At 42.5% G+C, this 15717-nt stretch overlaps 1 protein-coding gene across 5 annotated transcripts in view; it reads left to right on the top strand.

Moving 5' to 3' along the window:
- Positions 1–1312: 1312 nt before the first annotated feature.
- Positions 1313–15717, top strand: part of LOC139552278 (mediator of RNA polymerase II transcription subunit 13-like) — a 110910-nt gene continuing 96505 nt past the window's right edge. For all 5 annotated transcript variants that reach the window (XM_071363839.1, XM_071363843.1, XM_071363840.1 and 2 more), the window contains exon 1: positions 1313–2835. In XM_071363839.1, the coding sequence (XP_071219940.1) occupies positions 2764–2835 (72 nt within the window). In that variant the 5' untranslated portion in view covers positions 1313–2763. The remainder of the gene's footprint in view (positions 2836–15717) is intronic.

Here is a 15717-nt window from a genome sequence, read left to right on the forward strand (position 1 = left end):
TCTGTGTTGACCCTTGTATTTTATTCTTATTTTTGCACTGTCTCTATGTAATCACAGGGCCCAACACACTCCGCACACTGATCCTCCAACACACATACAAACACTCACTATAATTTGCTCACACACACATAATATGCACATACATTTATAATGACTCTACACACACACACACACACACCCACTCACATGCTGTGCTACTCTGTTTATCATATATCTTGATGCCTAGTCACCTTACTCTTATAAGGTGACTAGGCATCAGGCTCCCGAGTGGTGCAGTGGTCTAAGGTACTGAATCTCAGTGCTAAAGGCGTCATTACAGAACCTGGTTTGATTCCGGCCTGTATCATAACTGGCCGTCATCGGGATTCCCATAGGGCAGCGCACAATTGGCCCAGCATCGTCCAGGTTATGGGGAGGGTTTGGCTGGGGTAGGTCGTCATTGTAAAATAAGAATTTGTTCTTAACTGACTTGCCTAGTTAAATAAAGGTGAAACAAAAATAAATATATATACATATCTACCTTGATCCAGTATCCCTAAACATTGTAAATATGGTACTGGAACTGATATACAGGGTCAGTTATTTCTTATTTGTATATCTCCTGTGTTTTTGTTCTACCTTGTTATTTTTAGTATTACATTGTTATTGATTACTGCATTGTTGGGTTTAGAACTTCCAAGAAAGGCATTTCACTGTACTTGTGCATGTGACATTAAAACCTTTGATTGTGACACTATCATGGACGTAGTCTTTACGTAGTCATTACGTATGTAATGTAATGTAAATGTAGTCATTGGGTGATTCTGACTTCCACTCCTTGTTTATGACATCACCTGGAAACACTGTAAATAGAAGGCTCTGCTGTGAATGGTTACATTATGTAATAATTATAATGCAACACAGTCTATTACCAATGAAGGAATTGCAACAGTGATGTAACAATAACATGTGTAGGCCTGGTAATGATTCCATTGATACATTCACTGCAACCGTTCTATTGTTAAGCATAACAATGTTAACAACGCAACAATACACTGTAACAATAGGGGAGATAATGTGTGATGTGGTTAGATGACAGCTGATTGTCAGTGAGAGCCACTGGCGCCTCTAGCGTCGCATCAAGGCCTGTATCAAAGATTTTAATCTAAGCAGTGCTGTAATCCCTTGCTTTGATCACGTGAGGACTCTACTTGGCCAAATGGGAAAGCGAGTCTCTCGTAGCCTGCCGGCCGCCATTACATTGCTATGCGTGGTGGGCTGCTGTTCGCGTAAGCACTCAGTAGTACACACTCACATACACACAGAGTGAGAGCCACACATATTCATACATACACACACACACACACACATACGCTCACTTACGAATGTTACAGCAAAGACACTGATTGTGACATAAACAATGCCTGGAAAGGGACTCGCTGCTTCAGAATTACTTGATGAGAAACACCGCATATCATCGACGGTTTAATGTATGATTTTTACATCATAAATCTTGCTTTAAGATGGAACACGTTATTTTTCATGTTTTTTTAGAGGGAGATAAGGAGACTAGACTCATCTGACCAGTGTGCAGCATTTATTTGATAATCATAACGTCAGACAGGGATTGTCACCATTACTGGATTGTCAACGTTTTCTTGGATACATTACTGCAGCTATTGTTATTTCAAGCTAAATAAATATTTCGAGGTCTAATTACTAGGAAACTGGGAGGACATTTCGTAATGATATAAAACAGAAAGGAAGGATGGATTTTTTTTAAACCTCGGGCTACTGCTGCCGTTTTCCTTCTGGTGGATTGAGTATACTTTTCGTTTGAAGAAATAAGAAAACGTTTAACATTGACATATTGAATTTACTTTTTTGTTTGCGAGACCACGACTCTTGCTGTCCACCTTGGGTTACCCGACCAAAGAGCAATATTTTATTTTGCAGTCTGATGTTATTTGCAAAGTGAAACAAGGATTAAACATTCCAGTCACAGTTGCCTGTTGTGTGTGGCAGGCTACATTGTGAGGGGGACGGTGGTGGTAAGAAAGAAAGCTATTAATAGCTCATGCAATTCTAGAAAACTATCACAACTGGTGCATTAGCTTGTGCGGCTGACGGAATCGAATTGAGATTTCTTGCATGCAATTCGCAGCTGACTGGTCTCCAACACCTAAACGGTCGATTTCGTGTTCAATTAGGGGATAATAAACGCGTAATAAACTACAGCGTTTTTCTAGAAGTTCTCGGACTAAGCACTAATTTTGATGGGGTTTTACGCTCTGGAAGAAAATAATAGATCGACTTCACATGGATTATTATATATATATATACATTTTTTAAATTAATCATTAAAGTAGGGCTATCATCAGAACGACTGGAATGGAAACCGATTGACATTTCTCTCCATGGATTAAGACACGGATACATTTTAGCCTAGCCTACCTGCTTTCTGCGTTTAACAATGATCAGGTTTGGATCGCCTGAGCTGGACTGTAACAATGTTCTGATCTGCGAACCCACTTGGATGTACGAAAACAAACCATTAGTTTGGTATACAGTCAACGCGGGTTATTGATACATTTTGAATTCTTTCTTTGTTGACAAAATAATTGAGCTACTTGAGGTTAGCTGTTGATCTGTTAGACAATTTCCCGTGTTTTGGCGGTGGCGTGGCAGACTTGTGAGGAAACCGATTTGCCACCACTGCTCGGTTTTGATACCGATCAAGGATTTCGAAATGCCCTGCACTGACGACCCGATCGGCGGACGATTATGACTACAGCAGCGAATTGGGTGGCTAACGGGGCAAGCCTTGAAGACTGCCACTCCAACCTCTTCTCTCTGGTACAGTAAAACAAATAATGGGTGCACATAAAGACATGAGCGAGTCGTGAGCGACAAGACATAAGACCGTAGTAGGCAAGCTTTAGATCTGCACTAGCAGTACAAAGGTGAACCAATTGTCGGGGCCGTTATTAACCAATCATTAACGCGACCCACTGGTCCAGGAAAACTACTGTATTTTTATTACTAAACGTATTATGATACTATATTATACTTCAGGGGCTTTAACACTAGGCTTACATTGTTTTGTAGCTTGTTCAAATATATACAGCCTCATAAAAAATAGTTGCCTAATATTGCCAGTTTATTGTTCATGTCACACTTTAATTTCTAGGCCTATAATTTATTTTAAATTACCCAAATTATGTCACTATTGCTTTTTCTTAGCCAACATCATGGTAGCCTAGTGATGTGACATTGTGTAGATAGATTGAACTAGCAGACATACTTAAAAATCAAGACAGACAAAATAATGAAGAATAGCTATGCCTATTAAGACTTACACTCAAATCTGGAACACTTTCTCTGAACTGCACTTCTCAACAACTCGCTTGGGAAAAGCATTTCCACTGTAGCCTCTCAAGTATTTTTTGAGTTGGTGGAAAAATGTGAGGCATTTCCTGATTTTCTGCAAATCATTTTGTAATAGTAGCAATGCTAAGGCTACCATAGGCCTAGGCTACTGCTCAAACAGAGCACTCAAGAGCAGCAGGTTATGACACCGAAGGGTACGCAAAGCAATTATTATACCTGGATTGATATGAGATAAGTGGTATCCAAAAGCTATTTATTCAACCCTTTACCCCCTGCTCAAAGAGCAGGTGAAATAATGTGTTCCGTACTAGAAAGGAAACATGAGTTGTCTGCCAGTAGCATGTCTCAAGTTAACAACATCATTTCCACTTTCAAAGTCCTTATTGGAAGATTATATGCAACCTTTGCTCAGATTATCAAACAAACCTTTCATTTTACATTCATTAGCGGAATTCACAAGTTTCTGTTATTGCCTCGATTCCATCCCAACCCTCCATGTCCCAAACGTTTCTCAACTTCACTGAGTTTGACTCTGCACTCACAGAGTTAACCGCATTGCACTACTACTACTACATACACTGAAGTGGAAAGGCATGTGGATTGAGTTTGGGCATGGGGTCAGGAGCCACAACAACAATAGGGGTCCTGGGGGTATTTTAGGTTATGATGCTGGTAGTCATGTTCATCTCTAGTAGCATTGTGCCTCCGACACTACACTAGTTACAGTCAAGCTCTCAGTGTGGTTTGCGAGTGTGGGAAGAGAGGAGGAAAACCTTTGCAGGAGATTTATCCAATGCCGTGCAAATTCGGGGAAGCCCTCTTGATTGATTTAGTGCTCTCTGTTGGTATACATTCATTTAATCAGATCAAATCTAAGTGCGTTTAGTGCAGTCACCAGAGCTCCCCTGTCAGGTTCACTCTTTCTGTGGGCCTGTGGAAACAGAGTAAAACAGTGATGATGTTTTTTGTCAACTTTCTATGCACAGTGTTTTCCCTCCAAAAGTCTCCTCCTGCATTATTATGCTATGCTGTGCAGAGGGCTGGCAAGGCTCCACACTCTCTTTGTCTGTGTGAACAGAAAGGTGAGAGAGAAGAGGAATGTCTGCTTGTTGTTCTGAATATTTATATGTGGTTAGAGGCACAGCAGTTAGTTAATGTGGTGGCTGTCAGGAAGTCAAAGTCAGATGAACACTAATGACAAACCAGTGTCTTGTCAAGGAGGGAGAGAGATGGGGAGATCGCTCACTGCAGAGTGCTTAGGTCAAACAGAAAAGCCGGGAATTTAGAGTCATGTTTCATGCGCTATTACTATTGTATTACTTCTAATACTTCTATAATGACTATTGTGTACCATATTTGTCATTGTGTTTACATGGTGACAGTTCCTGTACGTATATTATATTTAAATATCTTCACACCTCGGTCTCAGGGTCATGTATGTGCAGCATAGTTTATGTAAAGTTGGTGCTTTACCAGTGAAAGTAATTTTCTGACAGCCTGTTGAACACCATTCCACTGTGCAGTAACCTTGTCTGAATGATTTACTACTTGTTATTATTATTATTAGTATTATTTTTGACCATGTCAATAGAACACCTAAAAGGTTTAGCATTAAGCAGCATATATTCATTAGAAACAGATTACTGTCGGCCTATTTCAACTGCACTGTGAGAGAAAGGCTGTTAAATGTAAAATACTTTAATCTCAGTATCATCATGACTGGTAGGACCAACAAAAATCCTAGAAAAATAATGAACAGTAGCCTAAGAAAGAGGGGTATGAAGAAAGAACGTAAGCAGTATGGTTTGAGGCAGAATAATCTGTCTTTCTTTCTAGTGCTGGATAAAAGCAGTTAGAGAGTGAACGAGCGGAGCAGGGGAATCTGTTTTCGTTTGAGGGAAGTATTATGTGTGATGTGTATTTCCTGAGCGCTAGCCTCTGCCCATTTGAGAGAAAGAGAAAGTGAGAGAGAGAGAAAGAGAGAAAGAGAGAGAGAGAGAGAAAGAGGGAGAGAGATCATGGCTGTCCCTCTACAGCTTGGGCAGGTTCTTTATACTGACTCATGCTTGAGTCACTGCTAAAATATGAAACACAAGGAGCGCACAGCCCATGACGCAGGGAGCATCAGCATGTGCACAAACACACAAGCTAACACATACACACACAGGGGGAAGCAAACACACACACACACACTTGCAAAAACACACTAACGTATCAGAATATGCTGATAAACATATTTACACACACACACACACAGGGACATGTACGCTTGTACAAACATAGGTTGGATTTTCTTGCTTTAATTAATGGCGTCCTCCTGTCCCCCAGACAGGATGCTCGGAGTGAAACACTGGTAATTAAGTGTCGTCAAGTGGAGGTATAATGTGATCAGCTAAGAGGTGCTTATTAGACAAACTGTATTCCAATAGAGGTCCATGCATGTATAATGATAACCAACTGTGTAAGTTGGAGAGAGAGGGGAATAAGATAAGAGATGAGCTGGTTAATACAATTGAACAGGATGACCCACAGTATTTAGGTTACTTAGTGGCCCTGCTCATAAGGAGCTATAATAATGGCCAGTATTCAAATGTTAGAAGATTACTACTATGTGCTGAACCGGGACTTTGTTCTTTAAGTACTAAAAGAGCATCAAGACAGGAATTCTGGGATGCTAACCCTTAGAAAAAAGGGTTACAAAAGAGTTATTCAGCTGTCTCCATAGGAGAACCCTTTTTGGTTCCAGGTAGTACCCTTTTGGGTTTCATGTAGAACCCTCTGTGAAAAGGGTTCTACATGGAACCCAAAAGGGTTCTACCTGGAACTAAAAGGTTTCTACCTGGAACCAAAAAGGGTTTTTCAAAGGGTTCTCCTTTGGGGACAGCCGAAGAACCCTTTTAGGTTCTAGATAGCACCTTTTTTTCTAAGAGTGTAGATCTCCAGTCCAATGCCCTGTGGTCTTTCTCCATCTGGCCAGCTATAGCTCTTGTAGCCAAAACAAGACCAACTGCAGCCTTCCTTGGCTGGTCTTCTTGCTATAGTGTAGTGACAGTTTGCCCTGGCCTCACTTGGAAAGGCTGTGTGTAGAGTTAGCTAATCTCTCTCTGTCACTGCATGGGGATCCCTGTCATCACAACAGGGTTCAACTCAGTGGGGGCTTGTCCCCCCATATCATCCTTCCAGGATAACATCCTTAGCTCAACACAGACCCACTTTACCCCCACTCCTCTCTCTCACACACACACACACACACACACACACACACACACACACACACACACACACACACACACACACACACACACACACACACACACACACACACACACACACACACACACACACACACACACACACACACACACACACACACACACACACCGGCCCAATAGATTACTCCACTACAGATCAATCTATTAACGAGCCTTCTCACTTTTCATAGGGGTGGGGCATGATGATTGAGGGAGGGGAAGGCAGAGAAAGAGGCCTCTCTTTGCTACCAATACCTTGATATAAATCCTGTGTGGTGAGCCATAGATCTTGTCTGAGCGGGACCTGTCTCAGCCCTGCCAGAGAGGTGAAGTACGACTGAAAAAGAGGGAAGAGGTAGCCACCTTAGTCCTGTGTGGGACAGGGAGTGGGACAGGGATGGGGATGTGGAGTGGGACAGGGATGGGGATGTGGAGTGGGACAGGGATGGGGATAGAGAGTGGGACAGGGATGGGAACAGGCAGTGGGACAGGGAGTGGGACAGGGATGGGGATGTGGAGTGGGACAGGGATGGGGATGTGGAGTGGGACAGGGATGGGGATAGAGAGTGGGACAGGGATGGGAACAGGCAGTGGGACAGGGAGTGGGATGGCATGAATGGGGTAGGCGGGAGATCTTTTGGAGAACAGTGGATTGATTTTGAAATATGTCAGCCCTGCAGTGCCAGCTGTGTGCTATTCTTAGCCCTCTGGTGTTCCTGCATACAGGGCGACAGAAGGGAGAGTGGGAAAGGGGAATTGGCAGGAATGAGCAGTAGCGAGGCCGATGCTGTGGCTGCTACTGAGGTGATGTCTAACATTGTGATGCTCCTCAGCCAGGCCTGCCCACATTATCTCCATCAAAGGGACACGAACTGTTTGAGTGACACTTCGTTTTTTCCCTCACACTATTTCACATGGCTCGATAGAGTTTCACCACACTGTTTTCCCACCATAACGCTGGCTTTTGGAAATCTGTTATCATGATTTCCATGATGCGATTTCTCTTTTGTGAACTTGATACTGTGTTTTAAAGGCTTGCTTGTTTGGATATCAACACGCTGTGACTGGGAGAGGATTAGGTGTCATCCAGAGATGCTGTAAGGACGTTTTACAGACGTTGTGGTCTTTGTTACTGCAACACTGAGAAGCCTTTTGTAATTACCATAATTGACCCAGCAATCTTGATAGAGAGAGCTTTTCCATTTAAAGGAGCTATTTCTCTCGGCTTGTAACTTGGCTAATATTATTTTGTGCTTCTGACAGCTTAGCTAATATATGGTACTTGGCTGCGATTCAATAACAGTTATACTCAAGTTAAAGGCTGTTTAAAGTCACAGAAGAGTGTCTGGGATAAGAGTAGCTAGGTGAAATACTTGTTGTTGTGCGGTTGTGAAGTCTAATAACGATGCGGTCATGTCCTATTGAGAAATGATCTCCAATGAATCAGCAGTGCACTCTCGAGGAAATCAACATGCTAGGTCCAGATTGTTGATTTGAAAACCATCGCAGCACATTGATTTGTGCCGCGCTGCTGCCACAAGTGTGCTCTCATCTTAAATTAGCAGACATCCGGCCTTTTCACATGGTAATGAACATTTGCACCACTCAATCTCAGCCCTGGCACACACAGTGAATGGGATTTCCAATATAATGTGGAGACACATTGGAGTCAATATAGTCAACGATGCCTAGTCATGCAGTGCATATTGAGCCTCAGCGATGATACAAAAAAATGTGCTATCTAGAACCTAAAGGGTTAGATGTTCCCTTATGAACAAGATAAACTATGTATATGTAAGGGAAGCAGCCCAGAGTGAATTGTACTGGAGTACTTGAAGGTCATGCTAGGCTGTGTTAAGATGTTGCGAGAGACAGGAAGTCAAGGCACTCAGTCAGTGCAGTCACTTCTCTGATTCTTCTCTTGAAGGGCTCTGATTCCATGCTGCCACACCCACTTGGTAAACAAACATCAGATTACAGGCAGAAGAGAAGTGAGCTGCAGGTCTAAACCTGTTCAGGTGTCAGTGCAGGGTTCTGTACTGCCAGCGCTGCAGACAGAGAGGGGGGCTATTGATGTTTGTTTCTGTTGTTTACTTAGTGTAATGAAGCAAGTTATGTTAGGTTCATGAACATAGGACTTGTTATTTTTTCTGTAGTCATTCAATTTTAATTTACTTTTAATTACATAGGCTACATCCAATTATTTATATCATATTTCAGACTTTCATTTACATCTGTCCAATTTAAATGTTGAACACATTTCTGCTGCCTCCTTGCAGTGCTCAATTAAGTCAGTACATCTGGATAATGTCAAATTGTTCATAACAAAAGCACAGTCATAACCTTCAGAGTTACCTTATATACTGAAAAAATATAAACGCAACATGTAAAGTGTTGGTCCAATGTTTCATGAACTGAAATAAAAGGTACCTGAATTTTTCCCTACACACAAAAAACGTATTTCTCTCAAAATGTGTGCACAAAGTTGTTTACATCCCTGTTAGTGAACATTTCTTATTTGCTAAGATAATCCATCCACCTGACAGGTGTGGCGTATCAAGAAGCTGATTAAACAGCATGATCATTACACAGGTGCACCTTTTGCTGGGGACAATTAAAGGCCACTCTAAAATGTGCAGTTTTGTCACACAACACAATGCCACAGATGTCTTGAGTTTTGAGTGAGCGTGCAACTGCAGGAATGTATGTCCAATATGTCCAACCGGCATCACATCCGCAGACCACGTGTTACCACGCCAGCCCAGGACCTCCACATCCAGCTTCTTCACCTGCGGGATTGTCTGAGATCAGCCACCTGGACAGCTGATGAAACTGAGGAGTATTTCTGTCTGTAATAAAGCCCTTTTGTGATGAAAAACTCATTCTGATTGGCTGGGCCTGGCTCCCCAGTGGGTTGGCTTGGCTCCCAATTGGGTGGACATGTGCCCTCCGAAGACCACCCATGGCTGTGCCCCTGCCCGGTGATGTGAAATACATAGATTAGGGCCTAATGAATTTATTACAGTTGAGTGATTTCCTTATTCGGTTACTCAGTAAAATCATTGAAATTGTTGTATGTTGCGTTTTACTGAAAATGTATATTTTTTTCAGTATAGTTGGATATTAATGTGTTGCTTCTGGTAAGTCAGGGGCATTCCTGACATTTATATTGTGCTGGATATAGTCATTATTATGATTATTCCAATCAGAGACAGTGAATTCCAGGTGCATAGTAGCCAATGGAGGTGTTACCGGAGAGAGCGAAGGAGGGGAGGGCAAGAGATGGAGAATTACATCCCTTTGTAATTTACAGTCAACGGAACAGACCCCTAAACTGCTTGAAATGTTATCTTTCCGCCGTAACCCTGGAGACAGAATCTTGAAAATTGAATAAGTTGCCGAAGTCTTACAGATGGTGTATGTTGCCTAGCAACTGTTTTTACTTCCCTTTTTCTTCCTGGTGTATTTCTTCTGGCCTGTCACAGTTAATTAAGTTGCGCTGGAGACACACTTCTGGTAAATGTATTTGCTCATTAATAATTCACGTTAAGCAGGGCCACTGTTTTAGGTAGGTCCTCCGTTTAAGATTGAACCCAACAGCATGGCCCCATGTCTTTGTTTGTCAGCATTTGTTTGCCACACCAAACACTGGCTATGTGCGGCCTCTCTCCCCCTTCTTCATTGGTCTTCCTCCTTCTCATGTCCCGCCCCCCTCTCCTTGCATCAGGTGAGAAGTCAGAGGTTGATTGTAGCTCTCCGCAGTGTGAGCCACAGCTGATTGGCAGGTCCATCCGTCACTCTGCCCCCGGGGACGGGTGTAGCTCTAATTAGGTCGCTTGGCTTGCTTGCCTCCTAGGGCCAGATCCTACAACAGAAACACGATCAAATGACGCCCCTTCCTTTGTAGGGCCTTGTAGAGGTGCCGGCAGAGGGCAGAATAAAAGCACCTGTTTAGTGCCGAGAGCCTTAGAGGCCATTTTCTGCACCTGTATGGTGCTTTTGTGTTCCTGTCTTGTCTCCTTAGCTATGCTCATATCTGCAGAGCTCCCTGTGCACTGTAAAATGCAAGAGGGGGAAAAGCAGGCGGTAATATGGGTTAATTTGATTTCAATGGGCTAATTGAAGAAGGGGGGGGATGTAGCCTGTTCTGATTTCTCGTAGTCAATCAGACTGGTCCTTATAGGCTCTCAGTACTTCCAGTGTCTGCCACCCTCCCTGCCCATGTGGAAAATAGATTATTTCTGGTTTTCAAAATAGTTACATTTTTCAACACAGACTACAGGGTAAAGGTAATTTCAGTTTCCAAATCAAATTATTTCAAAAGTTGAGCAATAATTCTATGAAAAAAATATTAATGTGAAATCTATTTATGACTTGAATTTCAGTTTATTTTCTAAATTTGAGCTAAATGGATTGAGTCTTTTTGGATGATATGTGAGTGTCATGACTACAGTATTGTAGACCTACCAAACAGCTTGTCAGTTAAACAAACCCCACATATTGGCAGCATGGCAAGTGTCTTCAGATATTTGACAGGCTGAAAATGCCACCCTGACAGAAAGTGTTTCACAGAAGCTTTGATAGGTAAAGCTGCTGATATAAGCTGTCTCTCTATTGCCTAAAGTGCTCTCCTCTGTCCAACTCTATCGCTCTTACATTGCTACAAGAATCCTAGAGTGGTATCTGTGTTACACTCTCTCACCATTCAGATGGTGACGCTTTGATACCAGGTCCTCATCTCCCAACTGGTGAGGAGACCCACCTGTTCAAGACACCCACATTCTAAAATACTAAATGGCCTTAAATAGTGAGGAAGTTACTTTTCAGAAACTCAAGCTGTTTGCTAAACTGAACCTAACATTCAGATGGAAAAGATAGCATTGTGTGTTGATAATAAGTCAGAGTGTATGGTGAAGTCCTCTGGGTTCCTGTAGAACTCCAGACAACTCTGCTATATTTTGTTGTCGCTGCTTACAAAAGGCTGCTTTTTATGAATGGCTACCTGTGGGTTTGTGTAAAGAAACAATAGAGTGCCGTAACAGTGTTGTTTGTCATGTAAGGGGAAGGAAGGAAGTGTTCTCCCCAACTATACAGTCGTGCCTCTGCGTGTGTTGTCTTACGTGACCTTGTGTTCAATGCACACCTTTCTGTTCCAGACTGTTGCAGTGCCTTGTGTGCACGAGCACGCGTGTCTTTCAGCATGGAGGTAAAATGGCCTGTGCGGGCATGGAGGTAAAATGGCCTGTGCGGGCATGGAGGTAAAATGGCCTGTGCTGGCATGGAGGTAAAATGGCCTGTGCGGGCATGGAGGTAAAATGGCCTGTGCGGGCATGGAGGTAAAATGCGAACAATCCATTCCCTACGTCTCGTAGAGGTTTTCCTCAACACTCCAAGTTGCTAGCCCTTTCCTGCAGTCAAATGACCTAGTGACCTCATGGGTGGAATGTTATTCATATTTTTCATAATTTCATAATTAATAAACATACTTTCTTTTAAACTGCCGAAATCCGTTTTTTCTATGTCAAACGGTTTTGTTATATTTCAGTCTTCTGTGATGTATACAAAGTGTAATATTGGGATGCAAACTCAAAATGGAATACATTTCATCTCTATATCTGACATGGTACAGGCGTCTTCTTCTTTTTAAAGTCCATAACCAAGTGTGTGAGGTGTATACTTTTGTTTCAAAGTAGATTTGTTTAAGACTACCAAGAAACACTCTGTGTGACCATGATTTAGCCCACTGCAGTAAAAGGTTAAGGCAGGACAATAAGCGGAATGTTTTCTCGCTCCACGAGCACTCTTGTGGCTTCACCTTTCTGTCGGTCGCTGACCTCAAAGGTGAAGCTTGAGTCAAGTGTGCTTTCCTTTCTGTGTGGAAACCTTTTAACCTGTGTTATGGGGCTTTACCTGTTATTATGCATCTCCTGTTCAGAGTCTATAGGTTTCTATTAGGTTGCGTACACTATGTTTACTGTATACAGCATACTCACTATCAACATACTGAGATGTGCTGGTTTGCTGAGGCATAATACAGTGAACCCAAACCAGTAGATGTAACATCTACATTACTACATTATATACGTGTGCCTGTACTGTATGTGCCTGACTCTGGACACTACTTGCAATTCCAACTATGTGTGTGCCAAAGGTTCACCAGAGGAGAAGCTTTGACTCCCATATGTGTTTGATTACAACCAGATGCTTAGTGTTTTCTGTATGACCTCTGGGGAAGGATCTTCTATTGGTTGATAGCTGAAACACAGATACTGTACTGTGTCATTCAGCTGTCTGTATACTATCACAGATATGCACTGAAAGCTCACAGTTAGATTCTCTCTTCTTCTCCACAGACTAGGGAGAGATTGCACTTCTCACTTGTTGCTGTTGTCAATCACATAGGCATACCATAGACAGCACTGTCACAAAGAGAGAGAAAAAAACGAGAGAGACGAGAGAAGAGAAAAGAGAGGTAATGGAGGTTAGAGGGAGGTTCTCTCCGTGACTGTGTTCATTAAGAGATGAGAGTGCAGAGGGTCAGTAAACAAGGTGCATGAAACAGTTCTGTTTTTATTACTTGTGGAAAAAATTGATTTGGAGGAAACTCTGGTTGTTTGCGCATGTTGTGAGTGATTTATGCTCCCTCGATGTATGAGGGATAAAGTGTCACTAGACCTCTCACTTCCGCTCCTTGGCTCCCAGGCTGCACAGCAACCTGCCCAGGGCCTGCACACACACACCTCATTATCACATCACGCCTGTTATCATTGGACAAAATGATTCTCGCTGACTGTCAACCAGAAAATGGAACCCCTAAAATTGAGCGCCCTTAGTCTGCATCACAGCTCTGGACTGTGTGCATGTGTGTGTGTGTGTGTGTGTGTGTGTGTGTGTGTGTGTGTGTGTGTGTGTGTGTGTGTGTGTGTGTGTGTGTGTGTGTGTGTGTGTGTGTGTGTGTGTGTGTGTGTGTGTGTGTGTGTGTGTGTGTGTGTGTGTGTGTGTGTGTGGTACTGTGCCATTAGATTAGCTTATAGCAGGAGTTTCCTTCACGGTTCAATGGGGTCATCATGGGGGTTATTGATATGTGATGCGTAGGGGGAGTCTAGTGCAGTCTCAGCCATAGTAAGACACTACATGGCCTCCCAGTGATCCTGTTTCAGGTTTAGAAGTGACCCCTGTCAGACTCTCTCTAAGGTTTTGACATTCACAGAGAGTGACTCGTCCTCGGGCGGATGTCGGATTTCTTCACCTCTGCTTTGGGAGAAGGACATCCTTGACCTCCAGCGGGACTATTTTTAGGCCAGATTATCGACGTGTCAATGTTTATATCTCATATTATACACACTCTGTCATTATGGACGAGTGGGTTTGTAATTATGAGCTACATTTTTTCACAGGGGCTGTCTGTGACACACTCGTATGCTATTCTGTACAGACAGAAAATCACACTTGCATGTACGCATGCACGTACACACTCACTCACACACACAAACAAACACTCACACAAACACACAGTACACACACAGTACACACAGTACCCCCCTCGCTATCTCTCCGACCACATAAGCACATTGAGATACATTTTTCCAGCCAGGTGCCCCATTTTGCTGCGTGTGTCTGTCCATTTGGCCAGTTCTTCCATCAAACTCCAATGGGACAGATAGTATTCTTTTCTCCAAGTTGGGGAGGGGTGGCGTGGTGCCAGCCAAGACGGCGTGCCAAGCTAGGCCCTCACAGCTTGCTGAACACAGGAGAGGAGCCTAGCCCTGGCAGTGTGGCTCACCGAGCGATCTCCCTTATCCTGCCAAATCTGCTTCTGTGGGTATTGAACACAGCCTTTGTGAGATGTTCATTTTCAGCCTTGTTCTTCATAGACACCCACACTGGAGCATAATATGACGACTCTGTTATTGAGTTGCGTTCAAAAGCAAAATCAATGTCTCTTGTCGGGACTTGATGGTTTTCAGCCATAACTTCCCTAATGTGGATCAATGGCCCCATTGTTTATTGTATTTAAATAAAACCCAAACCACAGAAGGGAAAAGACAGACTGTACACATGACAACAATATTCCACCCAAGCCAGACTGTTCTTCCTTTCTGAGAAAATCTATCCTCGGTGTCATTGGTGTGTCTTCACATCTGTTTAAAGATCCCTCTCCCTGGTGCAGTGGGGGTGCCTTTTTACTGCTCATCGATAGATTGAACAAACGTCCTATTTGACAAGGCTGTCTGCTGCCTCGCTCCCCCAGCCCTCTGATAGACAACATAAATGCGTTTTATTCTATCAAATGAAATTGAGAAGATGTCAGATACTGACTATGCTGCGGTGATTCACCCTGACACAATTTCTCCCCCGTTCTTCTCTCGCTCTTCTCTTTCTTTCTTTCTTTCTTTCTTTCTTTCTTTCTTTCTTTCTTTCTTTCTTTCTTTCTTTCTTTCTTTCTTTCTTTCTTTCTTTCTTTCTTTCTTTCTTTCTTTCTTTCTTTCTTTCTTTCTTTCTTTGTTGCTCTCTCTTAATCACTCTCTCATTTTCTCTCTCTCTCACACCTGCTTATTCAGTGTCATACTATACAGTATATACATTTTTACAACAGCTCTGGTGAAATTTAAATATGAAAAATGTGAATAGAATAACAGTAGTAGCTGTGGATTTATTCATTTTTTTTTACAAGGCAGTAATCAGAACCCTTGTTAGCAGGAAGGCCATAGAGCTCTAGGGTTATATTTAACATTATGTAGCAGCCCATTATTCACTTCACATTGTATACCACTTCATTTGATGTGAAGAGCTACAAACAGGGCATCAGACAAGACCTCAGTTGTCTCAGATTACAAGCATTTAATCAAATTAGGGTCTTATAAAAAATGTATCATGTCAATGTCATTCAATTCTAATAATCAAACGTTTCCAATACTGTTTAGAGAGCATAGTCATTGAGGTGAACATGTTCAATTATAGCGGTACCAATCCTTGTGTATTATATCCTGGTTATGTCATATTGAGGCCACTCATCTCCTTCATTACAGTAATCCACCACTCAATTACAATTCAACCAACTTTATTGATACTAATTCGTTTTTACGATAATACAAAA

Source organism: Salvelinus alpinus, chromosome 24 (genome assembly GCF_045679555.1).
Source record: "Salvelinus alpinus chromosome 24, SLU_Salpinus.1, whole genome shotgun sequence".
NCBI classification, from domain to species: Eukaryota; Metazoa; Chordata; class Actinopteri; order Salmoniformes; family Salmonidae; genus Salvelinus; species Salvelinus alpinus.